This window comes from Oryzias melastigma, linkage group LG17, assembly GCF_002922805.2.
Source record: "Oryzias melastigma strain HK-1 linkage group LG17, ASM292280v2, whole genome shotgun sequence".
NCBI classification, from domain to species: domain Eukaryota; kingdom Metazoa; phylum Chordata; class Actinopteri; order Beloniformes; family Adrianichthyidae; genus Oryzias; species Oryzias melastigma.
The window spans coordinates 31,341,456-31,354,417 of NC_050528.1; the positions used below are offsets into that span (position 1 = coordinate 31,341,456).

Here is a 12,962-nt window from a genome sequence, read left to right on the forward strand (position 1 = left end):
CGCTGTGATGCTGTTGCCCCAACAGACCACACCAAAAAAAACCACACTGACAACGACTGATAAAACATTTGAAGAATCTTATTACAGACATTGAATGATTTAAGCCTTCTTAGTTTTGAGCCTTTGTCTTAGTTGTGTTTTAAATGAGTCCATTGCATTTTCTCCAGTTGATATCCGTGACTCTTCTGTATTCCCCTTCATCCTCATCCTTCACACACGCCACAACCGCTGTGTCATCAGAGTACTTCTGTAAATCAGCAGTATACAAAGTGAACGAGAATGGAGAAATGGAGAGAGTAGTATACTGTTCCCTGTGGAGCTCCAATGTTAGTATAGTATCGGACATGTGTCAGAGTGCAGGTGAGGGTCAGAGCAGGTGGTAGGCACCCAGAGAGTAGGCAGGGTCAGAAACTGACTGCCAGTAGGAGTTCATTCAGCTGTGTTGTAGGCTGGTAAACACATCAGTTGCTGTGTTGGATTTAGTTCTGCCTCCATGCAAAAGCCTGTCCTAAAAACTGAAGCGTTAATTTGTAATTTAGATGGAACATCTTGGCATCTGGGGGGTCTGAGCATCTAGAATTTGGATCAGGGGTCCTCGAGGGCGGGCCTCCTGCTGGTTTTCCAGAATTCTGCCTTATCTGCTGCTGATTACCTGGATCAGGCGTGTTTGGCCAATGAGGAGCTTCAATGGCTGGTTGGTTGGAAAACATGTAGAACACCAACCCTCAAGGACTGGATTTGGACACCCCTGATTTACATCCTAAGATCTTTTTGGACATTAGCAACGGCTTATATTAATATCTTGTGTGTGAATGGGTCTGTGACTGTGAAGCGCTTTGGGCCCTCGAAGGAGGGTAGAAAGCGCTATATAAGTATACACCATTTACCATCTTAGACTTTAGTTTAGCTTAAATCATGTTTTCATAGATTTTATTTGTTTCTGCTGACCTGCAGTTTAGTCCCTGAAAGTAATTACGCCTATGAGTTTTATTGATTCTGATATTTTCTTTCTTCCTTTCTTTCTTTCTTTCTTTACATTTCTGTTTTGGTTTGATCATATTGATGCTTTTTCATGTTTTGCCAGATAATGTTGAAGTTTAAAGTTCTTTTGTCTTCTTCTTTTGCATTAGATTTCATTTTTAAAAATGTTGAATGAAAACATTGAAGAGTCCAGTTTGTCAAAGGAACAGGGCTAAAAGATCACATTTTTGATTGTTTAAAAAATGCAAAATGAGTTTTATCTTTTGCCAAGTATCAGTCACCAGCAGTTTCTGCGTTCAAGTGTTTTGCAGTTCCACATTTTAAATGCTTTGCTGTAGAGAAAATGGTGTGAATTTTTGAAAATCACATACGATGGATAGACTTACACCGTTTCCTCACAAATTTGGACCAATGGCTTCATGTGTGTGAGCTAGCAACGGTTTTGAGGTGTTTAAATTTCCCATGTCCTCTTCATTTCTGTGAATACAGTTATCACCAATGGAAAAGTAGCTAGAGTCCGGTCAGTTCATCAAATAATCACTAGACCAGGGGTCGCCAACCTTTAACATTAAAAGAGCCATTTGGACTTATTTTCTACTGATCGAAATCTCGAAGGAGCTGCAAAATCTTACTTTAGTCTTTAAGAAATTTGGATTTGCATTCATGATCTTCTTTTTTTTATAATAGGAATTCTATATATATATTTTTGGGCACGAGCAAAAGCAAAAATATGAAAAGAAACTAGCATCTCCCAAAATGTGATTTAACAGAAGCTCACATAACTTATTTTCAAAAGTTATCTGAGCTAGCTAGTAACCAATGTTACCAATGTAATGGGCGGCCGTGGTGCAGTGGTAGGGCGGTCGACTCCTGATCAGAAGTGAGCGGGTTCGACTCCGCCTTGCCCGCCCATGTGTCGAAGTGTCCTTGGGCAAGACACTGAACCCCGAAATTGCCTCTGGTGGGAGGTTGGCGCCAGTGTTCGGCAGCGGAGCCACCACCAGTGTGTGAATGTGTGTGTGAATGGGTGAATGTGACTGTGACTGTGAAGCGCTTTGGGCCCTCGAAGGAGGGTAGAAAGCGCTATACAAGTATACGCCATTTACCATTTACCATTTACCAATGTTGTGCAGCATAGGATAATATGTGTTTTTAACTCACAAAAGATCAAACTTTTTACCAAAGTTTTGCTTTGCATCTAAAATCTGTTCATTCTGGAGGTAGAGTTGAACAAACAAGACGTCTTCAGGTCAACAGGATGTAAAAACCTACATAGTTTATCATCTATGTGAACCTCAGACATCAATTTATACATTTAACTAATATACATTAAATAAACACAAATTAAATAATTCTTACAGTCTTACACTGCTGGGTTTTGTTATTTTAGTTTGGGGGTGGATCTTGGTAGTCTTAGTTTTCAGGCTTTGTTTATTTGTTTTCTTTACATAGTTTTGGTTAGACAGACATTAGCAGGAGCTGCTGACTCAGATGGTCGACATGTCTGGATCAGCAGTCTCTATGATTTATTTTATGTTTGACCAAAGAGCCACCATGGAGAGATAAAAGAGACACATGTGGATCTGGAGCTGCAGGTTGCAGACCCTGCACCTGGGGAATGATAACCTTAATATGTAAGTAACTACACAGATTGACGTGAATCTCTATATTTTAATTGGCCTTGTAGGTCATGATCCACAGTTTTCATTCACATATGTGCACATTCTGATGAAGTCCAGTGACATCATTGCTGGTCAACATGGTGACAACAGCAAAACTAAAACACTGACGTTGGATGGAGCTAATACAAATCAATGAGTCACATGACCATGACCATGCATCCTCTCCATCTCAATAATATCAGTGGTTTGCACCCACAGGGTTTCTGTAGTTTTGTGACAGTCGATCTGTCCAAAGACAAAGCTGACTTTTACTGAGTCACGTTTATTGTTTTTTATTACTCATTTAAAGAGAAGCAGAAACCAAATGTTAAAAAAATAATGTTGTGTTCTGTAAAAAATAGAAGTTTAGGCTTGAAAGGAAAAATCACACCAACAAATCACACAAAAACATATTACAATCACAATAATAACTAGCCCTTTGACACTAGATTTCTAGTGTTTATGTGACTGATTTCCTGTAACTTTTTTAATTGTTTACACAATAAACGTGTTTCCAGCAGAATCAGCTGGAAACTTGTTGATTGTGTAAACAATTCAAAATCTACAGTACGTTAAAGATTTTGTGTTTAAGTGTCATCGACAACGCCTCATGTATGGAAGAATTCAAGAGGTAACACAAATAATAGAAATCAAAACAAGATTCCAGAAACCAAAACACAATTCCAAAAAAAAAGAAACATTTTGGAAAACAAAAACAATTTTCGACCTGTGACAGACTGGCGCCCTGTCCTGTAATGCTGGGCTGATCGATTCAAAATATTGATAGGATCGATGTCAAGTTGGTATCGGATCGATACCAGCCGCAGATATCAATATTTCCACTATTCTTTGAAACTTTTCTGTATCTGCCAAAAGGACCCAGCTTTTGATATAGAATTTTCCTTTTAATTGAAAACATTGTCCTACTTCTGTTTTTATGTTTAAGTGTTTAAAAAAAAGGAAAACCGACTGTGGCGATTAAAAACAATTGAGATTGTCAGGTTCATGTCACATCCATGAATATTACTAAAGATATCAATATGGGTATCGATATCAAAGATATTGACCAGTATTGGATCAATGCTCATCATCGCTCAGCCCTACTGTCCAGGGAGTACCTCGCCTTCGCCCAACAGTAGGAGGGTTAGGCTCCAGTAACCCTGTGACCCCATAAGGGATGAAACAGGTTTAGAAAACGGATAGATGGAAAAACAATTTCCAGAAATGAAATGAAACAAAATATGAACCGATAGGTACTGGGTCATCACTGATTTGCACTTCAGGGCCACTATAGTTTAGGGATTGCATTATTGCATTTTTATTAAAGTAAGCTCTGAAAGGTGAGATCTTTTATAGATCTAAGAATATTTTCCTCAGACTGCCTCATCACATTGGCTCATATGTACCTTAAACAGTTACTCAGACTTTCTCAACAATATTTGACACTCTTTTCCGTTTGGTGTCTGCATGAATAAAGCTACTTGGTTTCCCTGGTGCCCTATACCCCCTCACAACCTCCTGCAGCCTCGCTGGCACCCTCATCCAATCCTGTTCCAGAGTTTTTATCATCATGGCTAATTTCTGCCTGTAATCTGATTAGGGCTCTGAGCTGCTTTAGCGCCCTGCTGTGCTGTCTCTCCCCTCCAACACACACACACTAACACGCACACACACACTCTGTGGTGTGATCGCTGGTCTGTGTGGGTTGTAGCTTGCTTTGTGGCGGTCTTTCTGCTGTGTGTGCGTGTCACCACCTCCATCCCTGCCTGTCTGTCTGTGAGTTGGGCTCATCTCCACTGCTGCCGCTGTCCGCTGCCATCACCACCGCCCGGGAGTCCAGCAGCAGGCCGTCCTACCGTTCTGTCCTCGTTTTAAACATGTTTCGAAACCCATGGATCTCTAGTTACCATGTGAACCCCCTGCAGCCATGTAGGCAAGGTAAGACTTTTGAAAAAGGGGAGTTCAGCCACTCTGCACCATCTGTACTGTAGTACCTATAGAGGTGATTCCAGTCAGAGAGCCAGCAGGCCATGGATGCAGATGAGCCTATTTTTCTGTCTTGATGTGGGACATTTCAACGAGTGGATCTCATGAAATGAGGCGCCAACACTTGTGAGGGTTTGCTGTTCCATGTGGTGCATTTCTAGATTTATATTCACCAACCATCCAACAAAACGATTACGGTAGCGGTTATTTTACCATCACAGAAATGTTTTCAATTCAATTCAATTTTATTTATATAGCCCAAAATCACAAAGGAATTTGCCTCATTGGGCTTTTAAATCCAGCAGGTGAGTTCTTGCTATCTCACTGGTCATGAAATGCTTCCTGTAAACAGAGTACCTTAGTCTTAGACGTGTTCTTGTTCTGCAGACAGAGTGTGGAAAGCAGAGGCCCTGAGTGCTCAGGGAGTCTATTTTGTACCTCTGAATATTTATAGAAAATCCTTCTCCTCACCACTCTGACTTTTGGACTGTCAGCAGCCTAAGCTGCTCCTTGGCGCTGCCAGCCTCCAGTCTTGTGCTCCTTGTTTTGTTGACAACCTTCAGGCGTTTCTAAGGAAAGCTCAACTGACATCTGTGCACGGGGCTTTCCAGCACAGAAAGTCGTAGATTCACACCTACGCAGCATTCCCACTGGTTTGATCATCTTTAAAAACAAAACAAATAAAAAAAATACAGGAGAAAATGATTCTACCTGCATGAGAAGCAAAAACACACTGAAGATGATTCGTTATATAGATGAGAATAAAAATGGCGGTGAAGAAAACGTCCAAACTTCTTCACAAATAGCAGACGTCATGAACGTCATTTTCAAAGAAGTGCAGTGTTGCTACAGGGTCATCAGAGGCCACAATAAGTCAGACTGAGTCTGGAATTGTCTGCCGCAGAAATCGGATCCGTCTTCCATACTGGGATACAACTTTACAACAGGCCGTTGGTTGCAGTGATATGAGATGCGGGTTTACGATCATCTGGGAACTTACTGGATTAGTGAGGTCTGAAGTTTCCCGTCCCACCCGGACAGCACAACGTTCAGGTTTTGCAATGTGAGATCCGAGCTTAAAGGTAGAGGAAAGTTTGAGGTTGTGTTCTTGAAGTTCTTGAAAGTATTAAACCAGATTCAAAAATTGTAAGTTGCAGTAGCGGAGGTTCACATTTAAATCAAGTTCCTGATAATGTTTTGGTTAAAACTTGTTAAATAATGGACTGAACATTGAATTTTGAAGACGTGTTTAGTGTCTTATTCGAATCCAAAAATGTATCTAAATATATCAAGGTAATAGGAAGAATATAATTCTTAAAGTAGTGTTAGTTGTATGTGTACATTTTTTAATGTATTTTAAAGTAAATACTTTTAAAAATATGTTTAAAAATCTTGAACATAAACAAGAATTTTTTTACTTTTTTATTTTTTTTACAAGGAAGAGTGTATACAGGCTGTACCAGTATTTCAATGAGGATATATCTTAGGAGTGTGTGTCAAGATAAGTTTGACATACAAAAACATGTTCATCAGATAAATCTAGAGTTTTAGCTGGTTAGGTTATAGGCCAATGACGTCTTGGTGGTGGTAGCTCAGAAACCCCACAGCCTAGACCAGGAGTGTCCAAATCCAGGCCTCGAGGAACGACCTCCTGCTGGTTTTCCAGAAACCTCTGCCCTATCTGCTGCTGATTACCTGGATCAGGTGTGTTTGACCAATAAGGAACTTTAATAACAGGTTGGTTGGAAAACATGTAGGACACCGGCCCTCGAGGCCTGGATTTGGGCACCCCTGGCCTACACGCTGTTGATGGTTGGAGGCCAGACCACGACAAAGCATTGTTCCAGGTTGAGAACAAGGTGGAGGAGGGCCTAAAACAGTTTCATTTCCAGAGAGACAAATTTAAAGATACAAATAAGATTGTGGTTGACTGAGAAGAAAGGTGGGCTTTTATTGATGATGTGTAGAGTGTCATAAGAACCCTGTGTACCTGTAAAAAAGAAAGGTCTTTCTGACATTGTGCCAAAGCTTCACAATAGTGTTTACTGTAAATGCAAGGTAAACATTTTTGTCTGTAACCTAATCACTACAATTACGACTCTTGTTTTTATTAACCAAACCTTGAAATATAAAGTATAAAGTAATTCTTGACCATACTTTTTGCATGAGCTACTGAACATGGTCTTGGTGAAGTTGATTGACATTCCTCCTTCTGGTCTGATTATTTGTCTGACATGCAAGAACTGCAGCACCAACAACAAACATGGAAAAGGCCAAAGTAGTGGGAATTCTCTGTCTAATTTCTGCTCAGACTAATACAGTACATGACAAATAAAGAGCTGAGTTGCATGCTAAATTAAATTTACACCACTGACTGTATCTGAGAACTGGACTGAGTGAGTGTGACACCACCCATAGAAAATGGTTACTTAAATTAAGTTTTCAAGGTACGGACGTTGACATGTTGGAACCAGACGTCGCCGGTCAGCAGTGAATGGTTCGAGTCGACTTGAGTCAGCGCTTCTATAGCAACCACCAAGACCAATCAGGAGTGAGCTTGTTGCAAGTCATACCTACCACTTAAAGGCGGGTTTGGGAGAATCTGTCAATCAAATGTTTAGAACGTTCGACATGAGACCACACACCTTTACTGGAGCACCTGAATGACCCGTTAATAACTTGAATTACTTGAGCTACATAAAAAATATCAGGAAAAAGAAGACTATGAAAAGCTTGATTAAAAAAAGCTATAAGAGCAAGAATGGTTGATCTGACAAACAGAATGACTGAGTAATGACAGTTCATTTCTCTATAGAAGTCTACGAGATTTTGGCTTCTTGGTGCCAGTGAGAGCTTCATGTTTGGAACGCCGGGGGGGCATCACTCAGTCCATGTCTCATATACAGTCAAAGGATTTACTGTAGTGGAGGAGTAAAAATGTTAGATATTACAACATTAAATACAAATTACAAGTATTTAGAAAAATTGCTTTAACACCTAAATGTTTGTTTGTCCTCTCCTAACATGCTTTCATTTTTTCATATTTTCCCCTGCTAGGATTTTCAGTTTGAGTAAGGACTTTTTTTTCCTTCTTTCCTCAGGATTTGGATCAAACATTTCCAAACTCTGCAACTCAACCTCTCTGCCTACAGAATCCCTAACGTAAGAAGACCATCACATTTTATGTGTTTGATTAGCAACAACTGATAATAAGAAGAGTTGATCTGTTACCACCAGGGATAATTGCCACTGAGAGATTGTTTGACATTTTATGAATCTGTAAAAATAGTCATTTTGCTTTTCGTGCTCACTAGCATAGCATTAGCATAACTGCTAAGATTTTCTTTTATACTGCCAAAATAACAGAGTGGTAAAATGTTTTTCCTTCAAAGTTAGAGTTTAAAAACTTTTCTCATATTACGCAGTGTCCACAATTTTATGGATTACATTAGACTGAGTGCAGACTGCTTTGAAAAGTCTTCTGAAACTAGTTTGCTCTGACTTTAATCTGTTTTGAGAGTTTCAAACTGTAAGTTAAAAAGAAAAAAACTAGTCAATTATCTCTAATTAAAATAATTTTTTTTTCAAGCTTTAATCAGTCCGTGGCAGCACATAGCTTAAAGTTTACAAGCAACAACCAGGACATAGTGCAGAATATTAGTTGTTTTTCTGTTGGTTTTTTTTAGTGCAAAAAATTATTTACTACAATTTATAATAACTGAAACAGTTTATAATTTAAAATAAATGTTTTAGTTATCATGGGTTAGTTGTGGTGTAGTTGGGACTCCTGTGTCTCAGCAAGAAGGCCCTGGTTCCAATCCCAGCTGGGTCCTTTGTGGAGTTCTCATCTTTTCCTCGTTTATGTGTAGGTTTTCTCTGGGCTCTCCAGCTTCCTCCCACAGTCCAAAAACATAGAATAATAAGTGACTCTAAACTGTTAGGCGTGAATGTATGTGTGTGTGAGCGAGTGCGACCTGCTGGGTATACCCCACCTTCACCTGCAGGGTTGGCTCCACCAAAAGGGATTCAGCTAGTTTGGAAGGTAGATAGAGGAATTGATGGTATCGGTTTACTTTTTTTTTGTGTTGAAAATGTGGTTTCAACAACGTTTTGATAAACTCTTACAGTATCTTTACTGGAACACTCGAGTTAAAGGAAATGTCCCAAAAAGTTAAGTAATGTTATTCAAATGTGAAAAATAAAATCAACAAAGCTAAATTTCAAGACAATGGATGCAGAAAGATCTTGATAAACGTTTGCTGTAAGTTAAGACTTAAAATAAAAGAGCTGGTGCACACATCACGGAAAAACAAAACTTGAACTGAAGTCTGTGAGCCAGTTTAATCAGATTTTCGGACATTCTCATGCATTCAGAGAGAAACTTTCCACGTTTCAGTTGCCATTGAGAGGAGAAAGGACTTCATCATCTCCTCCTTAAGCTGATTCTCCACTGCACAGATAGAAGCTGAGCTCTTCCTTCACCTGCTGTCAACTCTTTAAGTCAAGTCAAGTCAGGCAAAGTTGAGTTGAGGTTGACTCATGTGAGGCAGATGATGAAGCAGAAAATAAAGGATGAGATTGCATGTTTTTTCCGTGGTTTTTACCTCTTGATGATGGAAGCAGCAACTATTTAATGTTTTGGAAATGCATCTAAAATTTCTGAGGAGATTTGTTGCTATTCTAGCTTACTATGCAGCTACTTATATTTTTATTTCCTCCGTGTTTTAAAGCATCATTTAGCTTAGTGTTGTGCTAAATGTGAATAAGTTGATTTAAATTCCAAATTTTCTTCATAGTTTTCAAAGCGACTTTTCCTTCAAAGACAAATCGGCCTTGGTCAAGAGTGTCTCTGATACAGATGGTAAACTGCTGGTTGTTCTTCCTAAAGGTTCGTAAATATAATGACAAAAAACACACATTTTTTGGCATTCCTAAAAACTGAAACTTGACCATTTTCTTTGTATTTGCAGTATCTGAATTAAAGAAATACTTTGAAGGAGGAGTACCCAAAGAACAGCAGATGAACAGGTATGTCTTTTTGGTGGAATGTGACTGAATGTTTTAGAAGAAATTAACTTTCTTTTTTTTTTTTTTTCTGGTGAAGGAAGGAGAGAATAGCCCGGCGCTTGGAGGGGATTGAAAGTGAGGCTCCACCTGCTCTTGTGTCTGGTGGTTTGGTATCCAACAGGATGCTGGAGGAGGATCCACCGCGGTACACCCGCGCCTCAGACCCCCGTGAACCGCGAGTCACAGGTAGTCATGCAGAGTCATCATTGTCAGTTTATCAAAAAGAGTTTTTAGCTGAATTTGTTGACATTTTTGTGCTAGTTTTTGAGATATTAATTGATAAAACTTTGTAGGGGTCTAAGAAATATTGATTCAGTGAAATATTGTGATTGTAATTTTGCAATACTTGTGTCAATTTAAAATGCTGCCAAGGCGATATTTGATTAATGATTTATAATCAAAACATGTAGTGGTGCTAACATTACTAGTGCAACAAAAATGGCGAGCAATATCAGAGCTATCCAGCCGTACCGCTTCGAGGTAGATTCCAGCTCAGATCAGGAAAACAAAGACAATCATACAGTAGATCTATTGGTCTGTAAGTGAATGCATCCGAATGGAACAGGGAGCTTGTGGCTTGCCATTGTAGGTTCTACATCACAACTACAGTCTTTTTCCATATGCATTTTTGATTCACAATTTCAATAAAAAATTTCATAAATTATATTTTAAGCTCAGTTTCTATTATGCGTGGGCCTCCATGATGAGGAGAATTCCACAATATGTTTAAAATGCCACAAACACAATTTTTCTTGGAGTGGGACTTTAAGTAGTCTGGAGTTCTGTTGGTTTTTCAGGAAATCATCAAACATAACTACTGGGATGACAAGAAAGCTATGAGAAATATGTTGCCAATCAATTTGTCTTTTCCCCTGACCTATAGTGAGGAACTCTGGGTGATCATCTTTTGATCCAAGTTAAAAGTATTCCCAGAGGTCTTTTAACTACGATTGTACTTTGATTTTTTAAATGACACACCTTGTTGTCTTAATGGGCTTAGTTTTTTAGCATAACCCTCGACTACAGTCACAAGTCTTCCATCATCAGACTGGAGGTGGTTTTGTTTGTGATGTACTTCAATAGGAAGAGGGCATAGATCCAGGACTCATTAGAGAAGCAATATCACTTTTCTGGTGCTGGTCAGGAACATCTCGAATGTGACAGAATGTAGAAAGTCTCAGATTCTATCCAGAAACTGTCAAGAATTGTGCTGAAGGTGTTCATCTTTTTCCCCTTATTTTGGCCAGTTTGGCAAGCTTAGCAATTCAAACATGAAATAAAGTGTTTAAAGAATATATCTGGATGCCTAGATGTACAATTGTTGCCATAATGAGGCCAGAAAGTTTGCTAATGCTGTATTTGTCATATTTTGCAACTCTACCACAGCCAAGCGCTACAGTCGAGCAGAGCTGGAGGGACCAAAGAAGACAATGTCATCGCCAGACCGATCCCCCCAGGTCAAAAGTGGTGTTGGTAGCAGCCGTACCGAGCCAGTAGTGGTGTATGTAGATCCAGTGACACTGTCCACATCATCAACACCCGCATCGGGCTCCACAGAGCCCAACAACCTCACCTCAAAGGCTGAACGGATCGCTCGCTACAAGGCGGAACGCCGTCGACAGCTTTCAGAGCGCTACGGCATCCACCTCGATCAGGAGACCGATGTGGACTACACTCCACGTTACCGCTCCAGGCAAGATCCAGAATCTGTTGCCCGTCAAACATCTGCCAGGCGGGAAAAGGACGCAGCCCAAGTGGAGGCCCAAGGACGGGAGCACAGTGTGCCGTATCGCTCTGGAATAGGCAGGGTTTACATGAGGACACACCCAGAGCCTTCACCTGCTGGCACAGTGGGTCACATCCACTCAAATCAAGCCCCCCCTCCAACTCTAGAAAGATCAAGTAGGTTGGTGGAGCCTGAAAGAGCAATGAATATGGAGAACAGTCGCCGAGGTGGAGCTCAGGAGGGCTCCGTTTCTTACAGAAGCAGGACACAAGAGCAGCATTTGCCTCAACAACTCCATACCCACCACCAGGAGTCAAGCCAAGCAACCAAGGACTACAGCATTACAGCCGTTCCCAGCTCTCCTCGCTCTGCCCGCCGGTCTTCCCTGCCCTCCACTCGCTATGGCATCTCACCTGGAGATCTATTCATAGAGCAACAGGCACAGAGCATCCTCAACAGGCAGGGGTAAGTTTGAGCATAACACAACACCAGAATGCTTCAGATTATGGTTCAGGTGGTGCTTTGACTCTTAAATTGGTTTTGCTGTTGGCCCCTCTACATAGAATTGTGGATGAATGTCTAAGTTAGATTTTATTGTGAAAATAATTTAAACATTTTTGGCTGTCCTGCAGTAAGGACAGAACCGGGTTTACTAAAGGTTCAGTAAATGGAACATGCCTACATACCACTTTTCTACCTTCGTTAAGACCCCAAACAGTTTAGCCACAGTCCTGTTCTCTGATGCACACACTGGTGGGGGCAGAGCTCCCATGCAAAGTGCTAACTAGACCACCAGAAACAATATGGGGTTCAGCGTCTTGGCAGAGGACATTTCGATGCAAGGGCAGGAACTGAACCTGCAACCTTCTAATCAGAGGTTGACCACTCTACCCCTCCCTTGGCTGTGTGTAGAGGTAATAGGATGCATAAAAAAAGAATACAAACTTAACACTATACATTGCAATATGAGCATTCCTGGTAGGAACCACAACAAACTGGGAGGAGTAGGTTCAAATAAATGTATGTAGCACACAGTGTGTTTTATCAAATGGGAAGCAATATTCTGGCTGCTGTTTTATGTCGTCATTTTGCATTAAAGAGAGTTCAAACTGGAGCAACCTTACTAACAGACGGCTGAAGTAATGTTTTGATGAGGAGATATTAGTCGAACAAACATTGAAAAAGATTAGGCATTCTTACTGCTCACGAAAATACCTTCTCCCTTCCCCTTCATTTAGTCCTCCAAACGGAGAGTTATGAAAAACTAGTGTCTCATAATTTGGACGTCACTTTCGTTCAATGATGTCACCAATAATCGCCAGTCCGCTAGCTTTAGCGCGGAGCTTCCAGCGCTCGAATAAACATAACATCGGTTTTATGACTTTAAAAACGTCATGCTACAATAAAAAGTTATTACTTACATATAAATGTAAAGTTATGTGGTTCAGCGCACCTCCGTAAAGAAAAGCACTTCTCAGCACGACGCGGTTTATTTGAGCTTCTGTAGGAGTTGAGAGATGATATGCAACTGCTCATTAAAA

General features: G+C 40.3%; 1 protein-coding gene across 8 annotated transcripts in view; it reads left to right on the forward strand.

Moving 5' to 3' along the window:
* LOC112150924 (supervillin) overlaps positions 1–12,962 on the forward strand; it is a 61,946-nt gene that overhangs the window by 7,129 nt on the left and 41,855 nt on the right. For 6 of the 8 annotated variants that reach the window (XM_024279492.2, XM_024279464.1, XM_024279508.1 and 3 more), the window contains exons 1-6: positions 4,350–4,580; positions 7,730–7,790; positions 9,425–9,516; positions 9,599–9,656; positions 9,733–9,881; positions 11,082–11,886. In XM_024279492.2, the coding sequence (XP_024135260.1) occupies positions 4,520–4,580; positions 7,730–7,790; positions 9,425–9,516; positions 9,599–9,656; positions 9,733–9,881; positions 11,082–11,886 (1,226 nt within the window). In that variant the 5' untranslated portion in view covers positions 4,350–4,519. Of the gene's footprint in view, positions 1–4,349; positions 4,581–7,729; positions 7,791–9,424; positions 9,517–9,598; positions 9,657–9,732; positions 9,882–11,081; positions 11,887–12,962 lie in introns of those variants that run through there. The other 2 variants (XM_024279530.2, XM_024279525.2) reach the window with 2 other exon arrangements.